Source organism: Nerophis ophidion, linkage group LG10 (genome assembly GCF_033978795.1).
Source record: "Nerophis ophidion isolate RoL-2023_Sa linkage group LG10, RoL_Noph_v1.0, whole genome shotgun sequence".
Classification (NCBI taxonomy): domain Eukaryota; kingdom Metazoa; phylum Chordata; class Actinopteri; order Syngnathiformes; family Syngnathidae; genus Nerophis; species Nerophis ophidion.
The window spans coordinates 12918954-12940241 of record NC_084620.1 but is presented as its reverse complement, the minus strand read 5'-3'; the positions used below and the strand labels follow the sequence as shown (position 1 = coordinate 12940241).

The window sequence follows — 21288 nt, the reverse complement described above, 5'->3', positions numbered from 1 at the left end:
ACTCCACAGACTGTCAAACCAATTGCCGCAGTATATTTACGCGATGGGAGCATCTAAATAAAATAGACCCTCGTGAGTCATCTATCTCAGTGTTTTTCAAACTTTTTTGAGCCAAGGCACATTTTTTTCATTAAAAAAAATACAGAGGCACACCACCAGCAGAAAAGGTTAAAACATGAAACTCCACCAGGTTGTGTGGCCTTGTTTTGAGTTTATTGTTGTTTCCTGTGTGTCTTGCTTTAGTTCCTGTCTTGCGCTGTTATTTTGTGACATTTCCTCTTTTGTTGATGTTCTCCTGTAGCAGCTTCACGCCTTCTTTTGAGTGCTATTTCCCGAACCTGCTCTGTTTTCGCGATCAAAACTATTTAGGTTGTGCGTAGGCCATCCTTCTTTGTCGGGACATTGTTGATTGTCATGTCAAGTACGGATGTACTTTGTGGACGCCGTCTTTGCTCCACACGCTGTATTTTTTTGCTGTCGTCCAGCATTCTGTTTTTGTTGACTTTGTAGCCACTTCAGTTTAACTTTTGTTTTACATAGCCATCCCTATGCTTCAGTGCCTTTTCTTCGCGGGACTTGCCTTTTTGTTGATTTTTGGTTTAAGCGCTACATACCTTTTTACCTGCACGCTGTCTCCCGCTGTGCTCTGCATGTTGGGATCACGAAAACCCGTCCTTGACGTGTTCCGACAACGCAATGAACTACCAGCTGCCACCTACTGATATTGAGTATTACAAGACAGCACAGGCACTAGACAATGGCACATTATTATGATTATATATTTGCAAAAAATATTTTTGGACCAATTAGGGGAAGTTGCATAATTTCCCACGGCACACCAGACTATCTCACCGTACACTAGTGTGCCGCAGTACAGTGGTTGAAAAATCACTGATCTATCTATCTACCTTACTGCTGTCACATGCTCAGCCACGCTGTACCAACTGCATGGTTGCTTATTTGCAGTATTTACAAGTCAGCTTTTGACATCCATTTCTAATGTATTATTGAATTATGTACTCAATACAAATGCAAAGGCCGAGTTACATTTTATAGAATTGTCAAAAAATATTTTTTACACTAAACTTAGCCGTTATCCTTTAATGGAGAATGTTATGAAGTGTGTTCACAATTCTCAGTTCAGACGCCAGGTGGAAGTAGCATATAAGGAAACTAACAAGTGGTGCGTGGCGTTCAACAAATCATTTAGAAATTACATATTTAGTAATAGAATTAATAAAGAGTAAACATTCACTGCGAAAATGTAATCAGAGTAACTTATACATTTACTTTCAGGCCCATTAAATGTTTGTCAGGCATATAATGAAACGGATGCGACTGACAGGATCATGACCTGTCGGGCTTCACAATAAAATGCATCTCCACACACAATAAGCACAAAACTGTCTGTTTACTCATTGATATAGCTGGATACGACAGCGTGCCGTAGCAGTCATATAGCCAGGCAAAGGTGCGTTTCGTTTCTAGCCTTTCTATCCTGTCTTTTTTACTTCAGTCGGTACTGAGTGCGAAGTTTTGTTTTGAAAAGCTTGTGGTAGTGTCTATCCTATTTCGTCTAGCTTGATCACTTGTACCTCCAAAGAGTGATGTGCTGCCTGCCCTCCACGCCTGACTCACACTCTCTGCCGGCAACAAAGAAGACAAGACGTCCATTCGTAATCGATTTTACTTTTTCAAAACAGTCTTTGTTTGACCGTTGTGTTTTTCCTATGTTGTCGTGTATTTTAAAGCGGTTTGTCTTACGAAGGGACTTTTTATACACTAGAATAGTAACTATTATTGTCCAGGTTGTTTGCTAACAATGGTGGAGCCCAATGACTGAAGAGCGATACTCTCTCACGTCTCAATCTCATCCTGGTGAGTTCTCCTTGTTTTTACTAACTTGTTTACACATTTAGTCACAACTAAAAACTATGCTAGGGTTGAGGAACGTCTAAATTGAAGAAACCTTTTTACCTTCAAGGCTTTTTAAAATATTGTGGTTAAACTGAACCACTTGTGCAACTATGGAACATCATGAGAATACCTCTAAACACTGGAAGTACATGCACAACTAGACTGAAAGAAAACAGTATAAAAATGGTTCGTTTGTCACATCTAAATTGGATGCAACGGCCATAGTGTGTGAATGTGAGTGTGAATGTTGTCTTTCTATTTGTGTTGGCCCTGCGATGAGTTGGCGACTTGTCCAGGGTGTACACCGCCTTCCGCCCGATTGTAGCTGAGATAGTCACCAGCGCCCCCCGCCACCCCAAAGGGAATAAGCGGTAGAAAATGGATGGATAGATGGGCAAGCTAATTGACAGTTAAATTGCCTGCTAAGGCTTATGATTGATTGATTGAAACTTTTATTAGTAGATTGCACAGTTCAGTACATATTCCGTACAATTGACCACTAAATGGTAACACCCGAATACGTTTTTCAACTTGTTTAAGTTGGGGTCCACGTTAATCAATTCATAATCATGGCTGTAAGCATGATTATACACAATTCAGTGGCTATTGTTTGTTTGTTTCAAACATGCTCATCAAGTTACCCTAAGGAACATCACAAAATGTTTACCTGTGTAAAATTCAACGTGTTTCAATAGAAGTAAGAGCTCTTTCACTGCAAAGCAATATATATAATTAACATGTGACTGTGTATCTATCTTAGATCCTCAAATTCTGCCTGACCTCGCATCACTTTTGTGGGTGCGTGTTGGTTTGTCCTTACTGACATACACATTTCCGTACTCTCTTACTGGCCAATGTAGAGCTCTTCCATCCACTACCACTAATGTTGATGCTTGCCAGCTCTTAACTCCCAACCCCCATTTAATGCGCACAGACTCTTTGCTTTCCACAGCAGATGGTAAACACACTCACACACATCATTGTGTTAATGGTAGGCCTTTTAAGCACTCAAGGATTGTTCTCAAGCTGCTCTGATTTGAGGCTCCGCACCATATTTGATACATATTGGATTTACAGGACAAACACACGCTTGACATGAATGAATGAGTGTCCCACTGACCCTGTTTAAGTGTGTGTTCAGTGTCCTCTCAACTGAAGGAAGTCACTATTGAAGTAACCAGGTCATAAGCAGAAAGGTAGACAAAAGAAGAGAATTTATGAGTGCCCCTACTTAAGAGTGTTTTGAAGTAAGAGCTTTCACTCTGTGTTATGCTTTTAAGTTGCAAGGAAAAATTTGAGTTACAAGCATTCACTCCAATTGTTTCCGTTGTAAGAGTGTGAATACGATTATAGAGCGTGTAGCTAGCTAACTTAGTAAAGCATTTGGAGCGTAGCACTGCTGGTCTGCACCATACTGAAGGAGACTGAGTTGATAGCGCCAGCCAAAGATGGTAAAATAATACTTAAACAGCAAACATTTATCCATGAAAATATGGATAAGGTGCTAATGTATTACATTTTTACATATATTTTTATACATTACTTCATAAAACGGCTATAGATGGATAGATGGATAATGATTTATTGATTCCTTCAGGAAAATTACATTTTTTTAATTTATTTAATATTTATTTAATTTGTAGTTGTTACTATTACATTCTATTGTAATGTTTTTAATAGTTTTTTTTTCAAGAGGGCAAGAGCCCCAATTAATTTCAATGGGAGATGTGATTTGAGATATAAGTGTTTTGAGGTAAGAGCTCAGTCACAGAACTAATTAAGCTTATAAATTGAGGTACTAATGTAAGTGGATCTTGAAGTATATATTGTGGGTGTTTGCACACTGGACTATAGCAAAACCTCGACAGTCATGCCTTTAGGTGTTTCAAACCATTTACAAAAAAAAAAAAAAAACTGACTGAACCCTCCCCTTGTCTTTTTTGAACAAGTTGCCTGTCTCTGTAGCACATGTCGCTCCTGAAACTGGTCCGACAAGATGGTTTAGGTTCCCAAAAACAAACAGCCACTGGTGTTGCATGGTCTGGCGTAAATCTATCATTACTTTTTTATTTGCTGCTGTTTTAAATACTGTTTTATATTAAATAAATACGCAGAAATCACGTCGTAAATTATCTGAAAAGTTAAATAAAGTCCATAAAGCAGCCAAGCAGTTGAATACTGTAATTATTCCTTGCCTGTGTTTTCCCCAGGAGCAGTCTTGTTTGTCAGTGTGATTCCCGACATGACTCATTCTGTTTGTATTGGCATGGTTGGCGCCAATCTTCTGCACCCCAGAGATGATGACCACTTTTGGTGTTTTTTGGTTCATCTACCCTATTGCATTCAGCTATTAAAGCGGTGCATCTCCAGCATAGCGGTCATTAATAACTTAGTGTTTTTTCTCGGAAGGCTTAGTGGAGACATGTTTGATTTCTTGACCTGCATGGACCTTTGCACTTTTTATGGTGCAAAGGTAATTTGTTCTCTTCAGGCGCTGAGGCATTTTGGCTTGTTTACAAAAGGCCATGGTCTGATATGAAAGGATTATGCGGAAATTACTAATTTCCACATAACATTTTGAAGGAATTAGGCTGTTGAAGACTATTCAACACTGCTCTGAAAAGACATTTCTCTTTCATTTTTAGTCTGTTTGTCTTTTCTTCAATGTGTAACGCTCGGCGGCATAGATCGGTTGGTAGAGTGGCCGTGCCAGCAACTTGAGGGTTGCAGGTTCGATTCCCGCTTCCGCCATCCTAGTCACTGCTGTTGTGTCCCTGGGCAAGGCACTTTACCCACCTGCTCCCAGTGCCACCCACACTGGTTTAAATGTAACTTCGATATTGGGTTTCACTATGTAAAGCGCTTTGAGTCACTAGATAAAAGCGCTATATAAATATAATTCACTTCACTTCACTTCTCAGCCTTATCTTGCAAAGCACTGCCTTACTCTAACATTTGTGTGCCTCTTTTCAGCAGGCGTGGATGACTTGTTCAGAAGGACACTGAAAGCCTCGCCTCGGATTGCGAGCACTTCCTCAGAGAAGACCACCCGCCCCATCCGTCATGTCTGCCCGGGATTCAGCTGAGATTACGGCATCTCATTCAGATGAGGTCAAACCGCGTCCAAACCTCCCCCCAAAACCGACAGAACGATCCTTCTCTCTTCCATGTGATGAGAGTGAACGCTCCATCAGCCCCTCTGGCGTGAACGTCAAGAGGATTGTGAACAAGTTAACCAAAAACACGGTTGACACAGACAAAAGCGTAGCGTGTGGGGAGCCGGTACAACGAATGCCCATGAAAAAGCAGCCCGTGATTAAACCAAAGCCTGCGTCTGCCGCCTCCACTTCGGGGTCGCATTTAGCACCTCCACTGCCAAAGAAGAGGATCCGCACACCACCGATGAGGAGCACAGAGTCAGAGGAGACCGACAGCATCTGCAGCGAAGGAAGTCGATCAGGTACACACTGCCTTAAATATGCAGGTTCATCTTTAATATGTCACTACGGAAAAAATAAGACATCTCACAAAAGGCTATTCAGACCGACCACAACGCCAAGTCAGCAATAACCGCAACAAAAAAATGCTCTTACTAGCATCTGTCCACGCCCTAATCTGTGTGTGTGCACTAATTGGGTAAAAACATACCTCATTTGTGTTGTTCCACATACAGTAGGTGTGGCTCATGTGTTCCAAGAATCAGAAACCGGTTCTGTTGGTGACCTGAAGAGTTTCACATTCAATAAAAGTATATTGTGTGTATTTAATGCTGAATGTTATTGAAAGTTATGATCACAACAGTGTCAAGTTCAAGAGCCTAAACTATTGAGTGACCATCATGTGTTGTGTGCTGGCAAAATGGCAACGCAACTGGCGATATTTTGTTTTAGTTGTGATGTTTTTACACTCACTGTACAATACGTTTTTAGTGTGTTTTTAAACAAGAAAATCATGTCGAAGCAGATAATTGTGTGTTCAAAAGTGCTTAATTAATGAGCAAAGTTGGGAAAAACATATATTGCACTTTTCATCTACATGAGTCACAAAGTACTTCACAGCTTATAAATTAATGTATAAAAAGGCAAAAAAAAGGGAAAAACTTACACTGCTTTCTGAAAAGTGTCTGTATTTATATGAACTTAACAGTCCTCCAAACTATTCATGTTAGAAGACACCAATTACAAAATGTGCTGACTGCCTAGTAAAAATAAAAGTGGAGTTGCAATGGTGGTGAGAGGGTTATTGGTGCACGCCTGATTTACTAAATATTTCTGTGTACTAAAACACATGCAAACTTGATAGCACACGCAAAACTGATCTACTATATACAAACCCCGTTTCCATATGAGTTGGGAAATTGTGTTAGATGTAGATATAAACGGAATACAATGATTTGCAAATCCTTTTCAACCCATATTCAGTTTAATGCACTACAAAGACAACATATTTGATGTTCAAACTGATAAACATTTTTTTTTTTTTTGCAAATAATCATTAACTTTAGAATTTGGTGCCAGCAACACATGACAAACAAATTGGGAAAGGTGGCAATAAATACTGATAAAGTTGAGGAATGCTCATCAATCACTTATTTGGAACATCCCATAGGTGTGCAGGCTAATTAGGAACAGGTGGGTGCAATAATTGGCTATAAAAACAGCTTCCCAAAAAAGGCTCAGTCTTTCACAAGAACTGATGGGGCGAGGTACACCCCTTTGTCCACAACTGCGTCAGCAAATAGTCAAACAGTTTAAGAACAACGTTTCTCAAAGTGCAATTGTAAGAAATTTAGGGATTCCAAAATCTACGGTCCATAATATCATCAAAAGGTTCAGAGAATCTGGAGAAATTACTCCCCCGTAAGCGGCATGGCTGGAAACCAACATTGAATGACCTTGACCTTCGATCCCTGTATCAAAAATCGACATCAATCTCTAAAGGATATCCCCACATGGGCTCAGGAACACTTCAGAAAACCACTGTCACCAAATACAGTTTGTCGCTACATCTGTAAGTCAAAGCTCTACTATGCACAGTGAAAGCCATATATCAACAACATCCAGAAACGCCGCCGGATTCTCTGGGCCCGAGATTATCTAAGTTGGACTGATGCAAAGTGGAAAAGTGTTTTGTCGTCTGACGAGTCCACATTTCAAATTCTTTTTGGAAATATTCGACATTGTGTCATCCGGACCAAAGGGGAAGTGAACCATCCAGACTGTTATCGATGCAAAGTTCAAAAGCCAGCATCTGTGATGGTATGGGGGTGCATTAGTGCCCAAGGCATGGGTTACTTACACATCTGTGAAGGCACCATTATGCTGAAATGTACATACAGGTTTTGGAACAACATATGCTGCCATCTAAGCGCCGTCTTTTTCATAGACGCCCCTGCTTATTTCAGCAAGACAATGCCAAGCCACATTCAGCACGTGATACAACAGCGTGGCTTCTTAAAAAAAGAGTGAGGGTACTTTCCTGGCCCGCCTGCAGTCCAGACCTGTCTCCCATCGAAAATGTGTGACGCGTTACGAAGCGTAAAATACGACAGCGGAGACCCCAGACTGTTGAACGACTGAAGCTCAACATAAAACAAGAATGGGAAAGAATTCCACTTTTAAAGCTTCAACAATTGGGGCGGCATAGCTCAACCGGTTGGTAGAGCGGCCGTGCCAGCAACTTGAGGGTTGCAGGTTCGATTCCCGCTTCCGCCATCCTAGTCACTGCCGTTGTGTCTTTGGGCAAGACACTTTACCCACCTGCCACCCACACTGATTTAAATGTAACTTAGATATTGGGTTTCACTATGTAAAGCGCTTTGAGTCACTAGAGAAAAGCGCTATATAAATATAATTCACTTCACTTCACAATTAGTTTCCTCAGTTCCCAAACGTTTATTGAGTGTTATTAAAAGAAAAGGTGATGTAACACAGTGGTGAACATGCCCTTTCCCACCTACTTAGGCACGTGTTGAAGCCATGAAATTCTAGGTTAATTATTATTTGCAAAAAAAAAATAAAGTTTATGAGTTTGAACATTAAATATATTGTCTTTGTAGTGCATTCAATTGAATATGGGTTGAAAAGGATTTGCAAAACATTGTTTTCCGTTTATATTTACATCTAACACAATTTCCCAACTCATATGGAAACGGGGTGTGTACACGCAAAGTAGATAACGTCTGTTAAATGAGTAGAACAAGGCGTGAAATCCATTTTACTATGCAAAATACATGCTCATCATCAATCGCCCACAATTCTGGGAGGAGAAGATGCAAATATAATTATTTAGCACGAGCAATGTGATTTATCAACATTCATCACGGTTTTGCGAGCACTATTTGGGGTTTTACTTAGCACATGTCATAATGATATGAAACTGACCGTTCCACTCACGGCTGTAGTATCAGTGCACAGATAGACAAGAATCCTGCGTCCTACAGTGCGTGTGTGTTTTTCAACATACTGTATGTGTTATAGATTATAGATGTGTACTGCTGGTTCAACACATCATATACATGAATCACAAGAATGTGCATAAGATCATCAAGTGTCTCCGTGGTAAAAGCCCACGCAAAAATTCTATTTTTAAATAAACCACTTTTTAATTGCGCAAAGCAGTGTTAGTAGATCACATGCAACACGCCCACTCATAGTACATGTTATTTTACTTTTTGCACTCGCCGTTTAGCGTGTAGTATTTGGATCTGAGTAAATCAGGCCCTTAGTGGTCTTAAGCGCAGATGTTCCCTCTTGCAGAGCCTGATGGAAAAGAGGTGGAGGAACAATCGGCTGGGAAAGCACAGGACGAGAAATCCCCAGACGGCGTACCCATCCCCAGCTCCTGCTACAGCACGAGCTGCAGCTGCATGTGTCACCTCCAGCGGCCTGGCATGAAGCTGGTGTGGGTGCCAGTGACAGGGGAGGACGACAACATTGGCACAGAGAAACAAGGGAGCATTGAGGAGGAGAAAGAGAAAGAGCAAAGAAAGGACTGCGAGAAGCCTGTGGAAGTGGAAGATAAATGCAATAAGAAAGGACCTGAGTTGGAGAATAGGGAGACAAAGATAGAAAAGAAAAAGATCCACAACTTGTTGGACGTTAAAATCAGTGAACGTAACAGAAAACTTTCAGAACCAGTATCTCCCTTTCTTCAGCCTGCTTTCCCACAACAGAATCCGCTTGTGCCAGATAACCACAAAGCCACCCAAGAGGAAACATGTGAAAATATTTATGAGACGCATATCTGTGCGGTTGATCCAAGTCAAAAAAAGAAAGTCACAGATGAGGTGGTTAGTCCTCAAGTCACTGTGCCTTTACAAGCTCGCCCTTCTAAGCCTCTACAGAGCGAGATGGATAGTTCTTCAGGATCAGGGGGTGATGATGTGCCGCCCTTAATCCCGCCCCGTTCACACATAACTCAGAACTCTCGTTTCCTCATGCCCAATTCTTCGGTGGAGGATCGGGTCTCACTGCGACCCTCCACCCCCAGCAGAAATAGCAGGACCCCGCCGCACACCAGCCCCAAACTGCCTAGACCTCTGCAGTCACTGCCAAAGACGGATCTCAGCAATAGCAGCAGTCACACAAGCGTACAGAAAAACGGTTTGTATGGTTTCACTTTTACTTTGTGCTCCTAGCGGTGATTGTGAATGACTCCCAACATTTGCTTCACCTTTTCAGGAGGAGACTATGACGGATGGAATGATGATTCGACTGAAGAAGAGTGCGCTAGAGCAGCAAGCAAAGACCAGAAAATGTTGTTGTCGTGTTATTCGATTTCACACTCGCTTGTCCTCCTGTTGCAGGCCTCCGACACAGAACAAGTTTTCCAACACGTGGAAGTCCCGACTGCAAAATGGTGAGGAGAAAAGATCAGTAAAGTAAAGTCTAAAAAACATCATACACATAGAGACCTCGTCATACTTTTCACATGACAACCCCCCCAGAGCCTCTGTACCAGACGTATCGGGCCACAGTCATCACCAAGGAGATCCATCAGCAGACAAAAACAGGCCCCCTGCCCACACCACAGCAGAACACCCTGTGGCGGGATGTCCCGGCAGTAAAGGAGAGTGGTGTCCTGGAGGATCTGACAGACGCACAGTGCAAGTATCAGGAGGTGAGAAAGTTGCACAAATGAACTTAAAGGATTGTACTATACTGTAAGTACAGTATAATAAACTATTTGAGCTTGAACATTATGCCCTTCCCGGCAGAGTATGTTCGAGGTTTTGACATCAGAAGCCTCCTACCTTCGGTCGCTGCACGTTTTAACAGAACACTTCCTGGAAAACCGTGAGCTAAAGGAGACGCTGGTCCATATGGATAAGAAACCCCTCTTTTCCAACATTTTTAGGGTCCGCGAGGTCAGCGAGAGGTAAGAGGAAAAAGGAACACAGTAGATCCCTGGTGAAAAAGTGAGAATAATGGACGCACCCAAAAAAAAAAAAAATCCTATTTTTGACAATCCAACCCTATAATATGCCTGTCACAGTTATTAAACACATTTTAAATTCCCTTTTACGTATTGAAAGACTATTTCAGATGTACAATATGCTGCAGCGGTCACCAGGGGGGTCGTAAATATTGTATGATAAGACTTTAAAGATATTTTATATATCAACCCCAGACCAAACGAGAGCGCGCAGTTCAGTACTGTGGCCACGGATTGGCTCAGCATGAGGCATTATTATATTGGATTACTAGAGTGTTAAGGTGACTAAAGGGTGTCATTTCATGTCTAGAGGGCTCCCATAATGTTGAACGTATTTAGATGGTTGTAAAGAGGTTTTTTACGCTCAAGCTATGAAAATATTTGATTTATAAATAGTGAGGGTGTACCCCGCCTTCAACCCGACTGTAGCTGAGATAGGCTCCAGCGGCCCCAAAAGGGATAAGCGGCAGCAAATGGATGGATTCCTACTTTGCAAAAAATGTATTTATTGCGGTCATGTCCGTAACTAATTAAAGCTGCACTAAGTAATTCTTCAACCTTCATAAAATATTTTTATACCTTAAGGGATGATACATGGACTTGCAATTCGTTGAATGACACCCCTATCGGGGGACGGCGATTGTTCTCCCAAACATTCACATTAGAGATGCGCGGTTTGCGGTCTCATCCGCAGATAAACCGCGGGTCGGGTGGGTGACATGACGAAAAAATTGATTTTAATTCGATTTGGGCGGGTGTCGGTTGAACCATTCGGAAATATTTGATATACGTGGTTCAGGGATCGGTATCCATTACCATTCAAAGAGCTATTTAGGACCCGTGTCACAAAGCGAAAAAGACAATAGGAGGCGCAAACATTCTCTAGAATGACTGCCGGCAGTCATCCAGTTAATAAGTATTAGGGCGTGCTATGAAGCCATTGGCTTTGTCGCCTTCTACAGCATGTACGCTCTGCTTGTCAGTCCATCAACATGTGTGCGGCTTCTGCAGACACACGCACACGACTGCAAGGCATACTGGGTGACACAGAGTACACTAATGGTTGTGATATAAACAATTTTAACACTCTTACTAATATGCGCCACGCTGTGAAGCCACACCAAACAAGAATGACAAACACATTTCGGGAGAACATCCTCACAGTAACACAACATAAACGCAACACAACAAATACCCATAATCCTTTGCATCCGTGACAAATCCTGAATATATTTTACACAACCCCCCCCGTGCGTCGGTAAGGTGGGCAGGGTTGGGGGTGCGGGGGTGTAAAATATATTTGGGAATTATCACGGATGCAAAGGATTCTGGGTATTTGTTGTGCTGCGTTTATGTTGTGTTACTGTGAGGATGTTCTCCCGGAATGTGTTTGTCATTCTTGTTTGGTGTGGCTGCACAGTGTGGCGCATATTAGTAAGAGTGTTAAAATTGTTTATGTCACAACCATTAGTGTACTCCGTATCACCCAGTATGCCTCTCAATCTTGTACGTGTGTCTGCGGAAGCTGCATACAACATGTTGCTGGACTAACAGACGTTTTGTACATGTTGTTGAAGGTGTCAAAGGCAATGGCTTCACAGCACACCCTTATTCTTGTCATCAGGATGAACACCATTGGATATTCGCGAGAACGTTAGCGGCTCCCATTGTCTTCTTTACTCTGTGAAACGGGTTTAAATAGCTCTTTGAGTGGTAAAGGTGGCCGACCTCTGATGTATTTCAACAGGCGGGTGGCAGGCGGTTGCGGTTCTGATAAAATGTTGGTTAGGGTGGACGGCGGGTGGATGACGACTTTGGTGATGCGGTTGAGGATGATATAAATGCCAATACGCGCATCTCTAGTTAACATATTTATTTTCTCTACTTGAAACTGTAAGTAATTCATGTCTTTATAGTAAACTCAAAAGGAATTGGGCGCTATTGGCAAGCTGTCTCACAAGTCAAGCCACTCCACATTTTCCAGCACGTATTATAGATTATATAATATTATATGAGTAATGAATAAAAAACATACATTATAGCCCCTGCCTCGAAAGAAAATGTTTGCCTTGGTGCCCTTCCAACTTGCCTTATATATGTTTTATATATATATATATATATACATATATACCTGTGTGTGTGTGTGTGTGTGTGTGTGTGTGTGTGTGTATGTATATGTATATATATATATATATATATATATATATATATATATATATATTTTTTTTTTTTTTTTATATGTAAGTGTGTGTGTATATTAGGGGTGGGCAAATTAACGCGTTAATTAAGGGTTAACTCATCAATCTATTAACGCCGACAATTATTTTATCGCACATTTGTGTATGTTGTTTACATGCTTTTATTTTGTTAACGCCTTTTCTTAACAAGATGGCGTCGCCCGGATGTTCTTCGGCGTCAAGGGGCTCTTGGTTAAGATGGATATTTGGCAAAAATACCGGACAATTCTGCAAATTTCATGGCTGGCTTACAGCGTGGTCACTCCGGGATCACTTACGACCGCCAGACAATTCTGAATGGGGATAGATCGGCCCGTTTTGGACTGAATGACGCGTGCTTACTAGACCGGCTAGCTAGCATGGGAATACTTTGCCGGCTACATCCAGCGGCCTGTGAAGCAGCGGAGTAAATGTGTTGTCTGTCTATTTATGAATAATGCAGACGAGGAGTGTTGGCTGAGTTCTTAATGTTTACTTTCAGAGCGTGCATATCACAACATACAAGATGCCGTCATGGCGACACAACCTATACCGGGATACCGCGCGTGCTCGTCACTCCTGTTGCATGCTGGGTAGGGTAGTTCTTTTTTCCCCCGGCTCATAATATCACAATATAGTACCATGTATATGTGTTCAGTTTATCAAAGCACCAAGCAAACAATCGGAAAATTCCCATCATATCAATTCCTAGATATGGTCATAATTATTTTAAGTGCACTACGCAGAATAAACACAACATTATTAATATTGCTACTACGGATAATTTGATAAAAAAATTCCCTAAAACAGCCCACTACCTATAATATAGGTTTTTTTTAAACATAAGATCCCTGATTAAAAAAAAATGTTTCTGCTGTTACCTCAGAAATTGCCTGTTCAGATGTTATGATTGTGGCTCAGAGATTTGTATGTAGATTATATTTATTTTCCATAACAAACAGGATAACTTAAATACCCTGGCAGTGGCATTAAGCTTAAATGTTTGTATTTACATTTTTTGAGTTGATTGTCATAAAATATGCTATTTAACTGCTACTGTTTAACAAGGACTGATTTAAATTGTATTTGCACAACAAATGTTTTGGCGTTTTTGTTCATGTGGGAGAATATTCCAATAAAGGTGCACTACACACTACTTTTGAATTCATTATTGGGCTTTGCGTATACAATGCAGTTAATCGCGATTAATCGGAGAAATAGTGCGATTAACTTCGATTAAAATTTTTAATCGTTGTCCAGCCCTAGTGTGTATATATATATAAGTATGTGAATGTTTGGGAGCACAAATACCAAACCTCAAAAGGGCAGGGATCTACTGTACAGGAAATGGGAACATGTGGTCAGACTTGAAGAAGCGCATGACGTGTGTTTTGAGGGTTTAATCTGCTCGTAGGTTCTTAAAGGACCTGGAGGACCGAGTGTTTGAAAACATTGTGTTCTCCGACATCTGCGACATCATTCACTACCACGCCCAGCACAACTTCCCTGCCTACATCTACTACGTGCGCAACCAAATCTACCAGGATAAGACTTACACCGCGCTCATGTACGTCTCGCGTCTTCCATTAGGACAGCTCCAGACGCCGTACAATAATCCACCTGCTGTGCTTGTGCCACAGGAAGAACAACATACAGTTCGCCACCGTCATCAATCGCCTTCAAAAGTCGCCTCAGTGCCACAGGCTGCCTTTTACGTCCTTCCTGCTGCTGCCCTTCCAGCGGATCACGCGCATCAAAATGCTCATTGAGGTGAGCAACATAAGAAGATAATCGTGAAACTTCCTGAATATTTATGACGAAGAAAACATTTAGCTAGTTTTTCACAAGCAAAAGTCCAGTTGGTCACATTGTGTCATGCTGTGTAACATCCTCCTACTAACATTTTTCGTCACACGAGTCTCAACACACCTCAGACTCCTTAACCTTGCTTTCTCGTGCTTTGCATTTGTTTGTTGTGTCAGGGCATACTGAAGAGAACACAAGAGGGGACAAAAGAGGAGCAGATGGCTTCCAAGGCTTTGACATCTGTTTCAAAGGTAAGCACTCCGATCTTACTTAAAGGCAATATAGGTTTATGAACAAGGGCCTTTCCTATGATGTCTTGTAATGCTAGATTATGCCCCTATGCTGTCTTGATGTTTTTTTAGCTCTTCATTTGGGTTGACTGTTTGACATACAATTCTCTGCCGCTGTTTTCCTGAGCATGAGTAAACCCAGTTCTCATTGACTAGCTCTTTAGCTTCCTGTGTAGTGGTAGTAGAAATAGTAGTAAACAATAGTGACTGAAGCGACATTCAGAATGCCGCAACTGAAACAAGCAATGTGGAACGTTAGTCACTTTTTTTGTACCGGTACTGAGTTTGAAAAAGTTTGCATACCAGATATTATGTACTGCATTACAAAAATCTGACCAATCACAGCGCTGGGGTTTGTGTTGCCGTTGATGCACAATTGCAGTTTTTGGGTTTGGAGGGGAATCACCCTGCCGTGACGTGACATAATCCAATTTATACCTGAAAAAACAGGTCAATAACACATTAAATACATTAATACAATTTTAAATAGAATATTAAAGGGGTTGTTTGCCATTTTAACATTGAAATCTAGAGGGCACTAACTTTCGAATGTGTTATAAGCATTATATCTCGCCCTCTAATGGCCTTTAGGATGTAATGACGTAAAAGTCTAACTTAACGCACACAGACACGCATTATCTTTGTGTGTTGTTAACTAATGATGCGATTCAGCAAAGTTTAGCTACCAATGTTTAGGCTATCAAAACAACAATATGACTGCAAATTGTTAGTTACTTCTTTGGTGTAAGTGCACACGCTCCCTGATTGTATGTGTGTGTGACAAGCCTGAATGATAGACAAATTCCTCAGGCCCACAAGCTATTTTTATACAGTACCATTAGTAATTGTGAAAAATGTAGACAGATTAAAAATAAAAAAAAACACTAACGGTAATATAAGCTAAGATAATGTTCTTCTTATATTTTTGTGACAAAATAATGTAAGGAAAAAAAGAGGCAAAGTTATCATTGTGGATTTCTTACAAAAAAAACCCTTTCACATTTTCAAGGATACCGTCTTTATGCTTGAGCGGCAAGTGGTGTTGGTCAGCGTTTCTTACCTTTCCGAGCCTTTTTACAATGTCTGGTTTCACTTGAATTCTGGGGCTTTACTTTTCTCCAGCTGGGGAGTCTGCCCCGCACTTGGGAGACACGGTGTTGTCCTTCCTCCATACACAGTGCATCTAGAAAATACTTACAGCACTCCAATTATTTATTTTAAAACCTCTTTCAAAAATTTTATAAATTATTTTATTTTATTTTATTTTTCAAAATTCTATAGACACCACATAATGACAATGTGAAACTTTTTTTTTTTGCAAATGTATTAAAAATAAAAAATAAATCAGATCCTTTTCTCAATGCTTTGTTGATTAATATTTGGCAGCAATTACAGCCTTAAGTCTTTTTAAATACAGTGCCACAAGCTTGGCATGCATATCTTTGGACAGTTTTGCCCATGCCTCTTTCGCCCACACCTCTCAAGCTCCATCAGGTTGGATGGGAAGTGTTGGTTTGAATCCAGGATGTTTCTGTACATTGCTACACTCACCTTTGTCGAGTCAAGGAGGTGACCAAGAATCCGATGGTCACTCTGTCAGAGCTACAGCATTCTTCTGCGGAGAGAAGAGAGCCTTCTAGAAGGACAAGCATCTCTGCAGGCCACCAGAAAGCCATTTATTAGTAAAAAAAAAAAAAAAAAAAAAAGGGTTAAGAGTTTGCCAAAATGCGCCTAAAATATTCTGACAAATTATCTGATGTGATGAGACAAAGATTGAACACTTTCGCGTGATTGCAAGATGTCATGTTTGGAGGAAACCAGGCCATCACCAGGCCAATACCATCCCTAAGAAGTGGCTGCAAAGAGGAATGGGTAAAATTGCCCAAAGATAGGTATGCCAAGCTTATGGCATCGTATTCAAAAAGGTTTAGGCTGTAATTGCTGCCAAAGGTGCATCAACAAAGTATTGAGCAAAGGCTTTGAATGCTTATATACAGTACATGTGAATTTTTTTGTTTTTTTATTCTTAATACATTTGCTAAATTAAGCAAAAAATGTTTTCACATTTTTATTATGTGGTATTGTCTGTAGAATTTTGAGGAGAAAAAATAATTTATTCCATTTTGGAATAAGGCTGAAACATTAAAAAATGTGAAAAATGTGAAGTGCTGTGACTAATTTCTGGATGCACTGTAGATCTGGTGACTACATATTTTTCCGCAGCGCAAGTAAATAATTGTCGAACACGAAATTAAAAGCCAAACCACTTGTGTTGAAACTACTTTTTTTTAAGTAATTTATGGGAGTGTGGTGTTAGTTTAGGACTGCCTGTGTTCTTTTGATCATTTCACATGACCGCACACAGATCATTGACGAGTGCAACACAGAGGTGGGGAAGATGAGACAGATGGAGGAGTTGATCCTCATCTCTAAAACTCTAGAGTTTGACAAGCTCAAGGCAAGCGAACACAACACACCATTGTATGTCGTAATGTGTTTTTGTACAATACTACATATTGCTCCCTTTTGTAGGCCATTCCGATCATCTCCCAGACACGATTCCTGGAGAAAAAGGGAGAGCTCCAAGAAATGTCCCGAGGGGGAACCCTCTTCCATATGAGAATCAAGTTCAATCCCATCTACCTCTTTCTCTTCAATGACCTGCTCATCATTACTGCCTGCACAGTCAAGAAGGGGTGAGATACCTCATTTCTGTGCTTCTAAGTACCACTGCTCCTTCACCCGCCTTCATCCCGCTCTTTGCCTCGACAGTGCCGAGCGCTTTGTGGTGTTGGACTACGCTCATCGCTCGCTGGTGCAGGTGCAACCCCTGGAAGAGGACAGGAGCAGCGCACCTTACGACAACTGCTTCACACTAATCCTGCTAGAGAACCACAATGGCCGCATGCTGGAGCGCCTCATCAAAGCCCCTTCAAAGTAAGCACAAATACTTCATGCTCATTTGGAGCATGAAGTTGTTCGCATTATTCACACTGACAAATGGAGGACAATGTCCTGTATTGCAATAGAACAGTGATCTTGTGGGTTTGCCCATGCCCTTTCCTTCACAATCCTACCAACAAACATCTGCCCGGCAACAGTAATAACACCAAAGAGTTAAAAACAGACTAAAATCGCTTCTTTTTTTTCCTCTTTTTTTTAGATGAATGGGTTTCCTGTTTCTGATGTTTAACTAGCTTAAAGGGCAGAAAAATTGACCTTTTAGAACCTTTAAGGTGCAATAAACTTGTTTTTGTTTGATAGGCCAGACATGCACAGGTGGATGGCAGCCTTTCCCGGGAAAGAGGAAGATGATGTGGTCTATGACGTCTGGGGTGAGCACATCCACATGGCACACTGTGACACATCTGCTTGCTGTTTGTTCTTTGTGTCTTATTTGCGTGTGCATGCGTGCGTTTGTGTGTCAGATTGTCCCCAGGTGCAGTGTGTGGAGCAGTATGTGGCCCAGCAGGCCGACGAGCTGACCCTGGAGCAAACTGAGATCGTCAACATCATCCGCAAAACCAACGAAGGTAAGAACTAGGCACAGGACTTTAGTTTAGTTCTAACACGCGATGATGACATCACTAATACAGCCCCTCCCGCCTGCTTCTTTGTCATCCTCATTACTGCTGCAATCCTTTTAACAGTTTATTGATTTTTTTGTTATTGCATGAACAATAGAGAAACCTTCGCTTTCGTCTCTTCTCTCCGTTTGTGTGTTTGCTGTCCCTCCCCATTCCCAGGCTGGTACGAGGGTATCCGCCTGTCAGACGGCCAGAAGGGTTGGTTCCCCGTTAACCACATCGTCGAGATCACCAACGAGCACGTGAGGCGGCGCAACCTAAAAGAACGTTATCGAGTCATTCATGCGGCCAGCTTGGTGACCACTGGCAAGAGCCACATCTTGAACTAGGTACTTTTAAAACGACTTTTATACTGACGTTGACTTCATATAAGTTGACTTTATTTAACTTGACTTTAGAGTCGACTTCATTTAAGTTGCCTTTATTTAACTTGACTGTAGTTAAGTTAACTTCATATAAGTTGACTTCATATAAGTTTACTAAAGTTTACTTTGTATAAGTTGACTTTATTTAGGTTGACTTTTACACTCTAACGTTGACTTGTAAGTTGACTTTCACGTTGACTTTGATGATTGCAAGGATGAGTGACAACGAAATGGACACCACCTCCAAACTTGTACTGTACTTTCCAAGACGCTGCTGCTTTAATGACTGTGTCAAAGACATCACATTGTGAACAAGTCACACAACAACAAACTGTAAAATGCAAAAAGTGTTCCAGTCAAGTTGGGAAAAACAGATTGAAATCACTGGACTGCTCAACTTGGCGACTCGCTGGATGAGCGTTGTGTAGGTTTAGTTTTGTAAATATGCAATGTGCTGTGAGTAGCTTTACAACACACACACAATAAAAGTGTAACTAGCCTGCCAGGTGCTTGGTCCTATGTAATTGAAGTCGTTAAATGGGCACTTGAACCAAAATAACAGCTCCCAGACAAACAAAACATTTTGAAAATGCGTCCCAAAGAAAAAGGAAGACTTCTTATTCAGCATCCACATCCACTATATAATCCACAGAGGATGTTTGTAGAAGAGGTATGAAGTACTCCTCGTAGATTTCCACAGCATCTATCAGTATGGCCCCGATCCATTCTGGTTCACAGCTGGCAAGTTGCTCTGTCCATCCGTCAGGAAGACTCTGGAGCATAACCGTGCCCTCGTCTCTCAGAACAAAACCTCCCATGAGAGTGTGAGCTGCCTCGAGCTCGGCATTGCTCCATCTTCCATTTTCCTCATCATCTCCTGCTGCTAATCCAAGGCCATTGGTGTCCCTCCAAGCCACAGGTGGCTCTGCAATGTTGGTGAATTGCACCTGGTGTGGAAGTTTAAGGAGACATTGGATCGCCAGGAGCTCATCCGGGCTCAGATGGATGACTGATGGATGGACGTTGGCGCTGCTCAGATGTGTCCGTTTAGGGTCTGCTTGCATAGGAGGAGCTTCAAATGAGGAAACAAGCAGCGGTCGCGTGTTGAGCTGGAAGAAACTCAACTGCGACTAGAGGGAAGGGGAAATTTCAGGTAAGCTATGCTGTCATTTTGATGCTTGCTGACACACCAGTTTTGAAAAATTCCAAATTATGTTTGACGGGACTTTCCTTGGAAGTAATTGCACTAAAATATTACAGTACAACCTGTTGACACCTTTTGGAAGTAACCGAGGTATGTACTTCCCGTTCAACGGTTAGTGACATGAAGATTTGAAGGCACATAAAAATGACTTGCATTGAAAGCCTTGCATCAGCAGTACACAGGGGGAACGTTGGATAATACAGTTTAACACAATAAGGATTATAGAATGAAAACAGAACACATCATTTGGAAACCCCTGTCTTACATCGACAAAAATGTTTTTGTTTGCGTGACTTTTTACCCATCTGTGTGGCTTACCTCCAAGTTTGCCACAGTGTTGGGGATCCTTACCCCCCAGAGAGTGGGGTCATTGTAGAAGACCTCTGGTGGGCTGAGGCAAGGGACTAAAGAGGGGGGCCAAGCAGGTCACTGCTGTTGGAACTGTTTGGATGCAGGTAAACATCGACTCACCCGTCTGGGATGGACCCTCGCTGCCTTGTACTTTGGGACGTGTCTTGCCTTGAGCGGCCATGTACAGAGACATGAAAGAGGGGTGGTGCAGGGTCCTGTTGGAGCACGGGGGCAGGACAGCAGCCCTGCGAGGCATCTGTTTGGGAGGACTCGACACCGATTAAACTTTATTTACAACCTACATGCCTGTAGAAGCAACTAAAACACTTACATCGTAGCTCATGCTGGACTTTTGACCGAGTTTTGTAGCCTGGAAGTCTTGTGGCGCAGCAAGACGAAGTGCTGAGGGTACTCGAGCGCCCTCCTCTGGCTAATTTAGAGAATGTTTTTGTCGGCTCAGTGGGTCTTTTAGGTTAGTGGTTCTCAACCTTATTTCAGTGATGTACCCCCTGTGAACATTTTTTTTTAATTCAAGTACCCCCTAATCAGAGCAAAGCATTTTTTGTTGAAAAAAAGAGATGAAGTAAAATACAGCACTATGTCATCAGTTTCTGATTTATTAAATTGTATAAAAGTTCAAAATATTACTCATTTGTAGTGGTCTTTCTTGAAGTATTTGGAAAAAAAGACAAAAATAACTAAAAACTTGTAGAAAAATAAACAAGTGATTCAATTATAAAGATTTCTACACACAGAAATAATCAAACTTAAAGTGCCCTCTTTGAGCATTGTAATAGAGATCCATCTGGATTCACGAACTTAACTCAACATTTCTTCACAAAAAAAGAAATCTTTAACAATATTTATGGAACATGTCCACAAAAATCTAGCTGTCAACAGTGAATATTGCATTGTTGCATTTCTTTTCACAGTTTATGAACTTACAATCATAATTTGTTGAAGTATTATTCAATAAATATATTTATAAAGGATGTTTGAATTGTTGCTATTAAAAAAAAAAAAAAATCTCACATAGGCATACCTTCAAGTACCCCCAGAGGTACGTGTACCCCCATTTGAGAACCACTGCTTTAGGTAAACGGGCCAATGAATTAA

General features: G+C 41.3%; 2 protein-coding genes across 4 annotated transcripts; one reads left to right on the top strand and one right to left on the bottom strand.

The window, feature by feature from the left end:
• Positions 1-1590: 1590 nt before the first annotated feature.
• Positions 1591-19122, top strand: arhgef15b (Rho guanine nucleotide exchange factor 15b). Of its 3 annotated transcripts, none has more exons than XM_061912444.1 (16): positions 1591-1878; positions 4891-5377; positions 8676-9521; positions 9600-9642; positions 9725-9777; positions 9866-10038; positions 10136-10296; positions 13984-14136; positions 14210-14339; positions 14552-14626; positions 17031-17123; positions 17198-17361; positions 17438-17602; positions 17930-18000; positions 18094-18198; positions 18316-18454. In XM_061912444.1, the coding sequence occupies exons 2-16, from the start codon at positions 4981-4983 to the stop codon at positions 18321-18323; spliced, it is 2637 nt and encodes an 878-aa protein (XP_061768428.1). In that variant the 5' UTR covers positions 1591-1878; positions 4891-4980; the 3' UTR covers positions 18324-18454. The 3 variants fall into 3 exon arrangements, with proteins under 3 accessions (XP_061768428.1, XP_061768427.1, XP_061768426.1); XM_061912443.1 differs by having other exon boundaries at positions 1594-1878; positions 4894-5377; positions 18412-19122; XM_061912442.1 differs by having other exon boundaries at positions 1594-1878; positions 18412-19122.
• On the bottom strand, positions 18738-20632 carry LOC133560207 (uncharacterized). Its single transcript, XM_061912445.1, has 4 exons — positions 20504-20632; positions 20293-20428; positions 20140-20225; positions 18738-19747 (listed from the first exon to the last, which is right to left on the bottom strand). Exons 1-4 carry the CDS (start codon positions 20513-20515, stop codon positions 19235-19237), a joined length of 747 nt encoding a protein of 248 aa, XP_061768429.1. The 5' UTR covers positions 20516-20632; the 3' UTR covers positions 18738-19234.
• Positions 20633-21288: the final 656 nt, after the last annotated feature.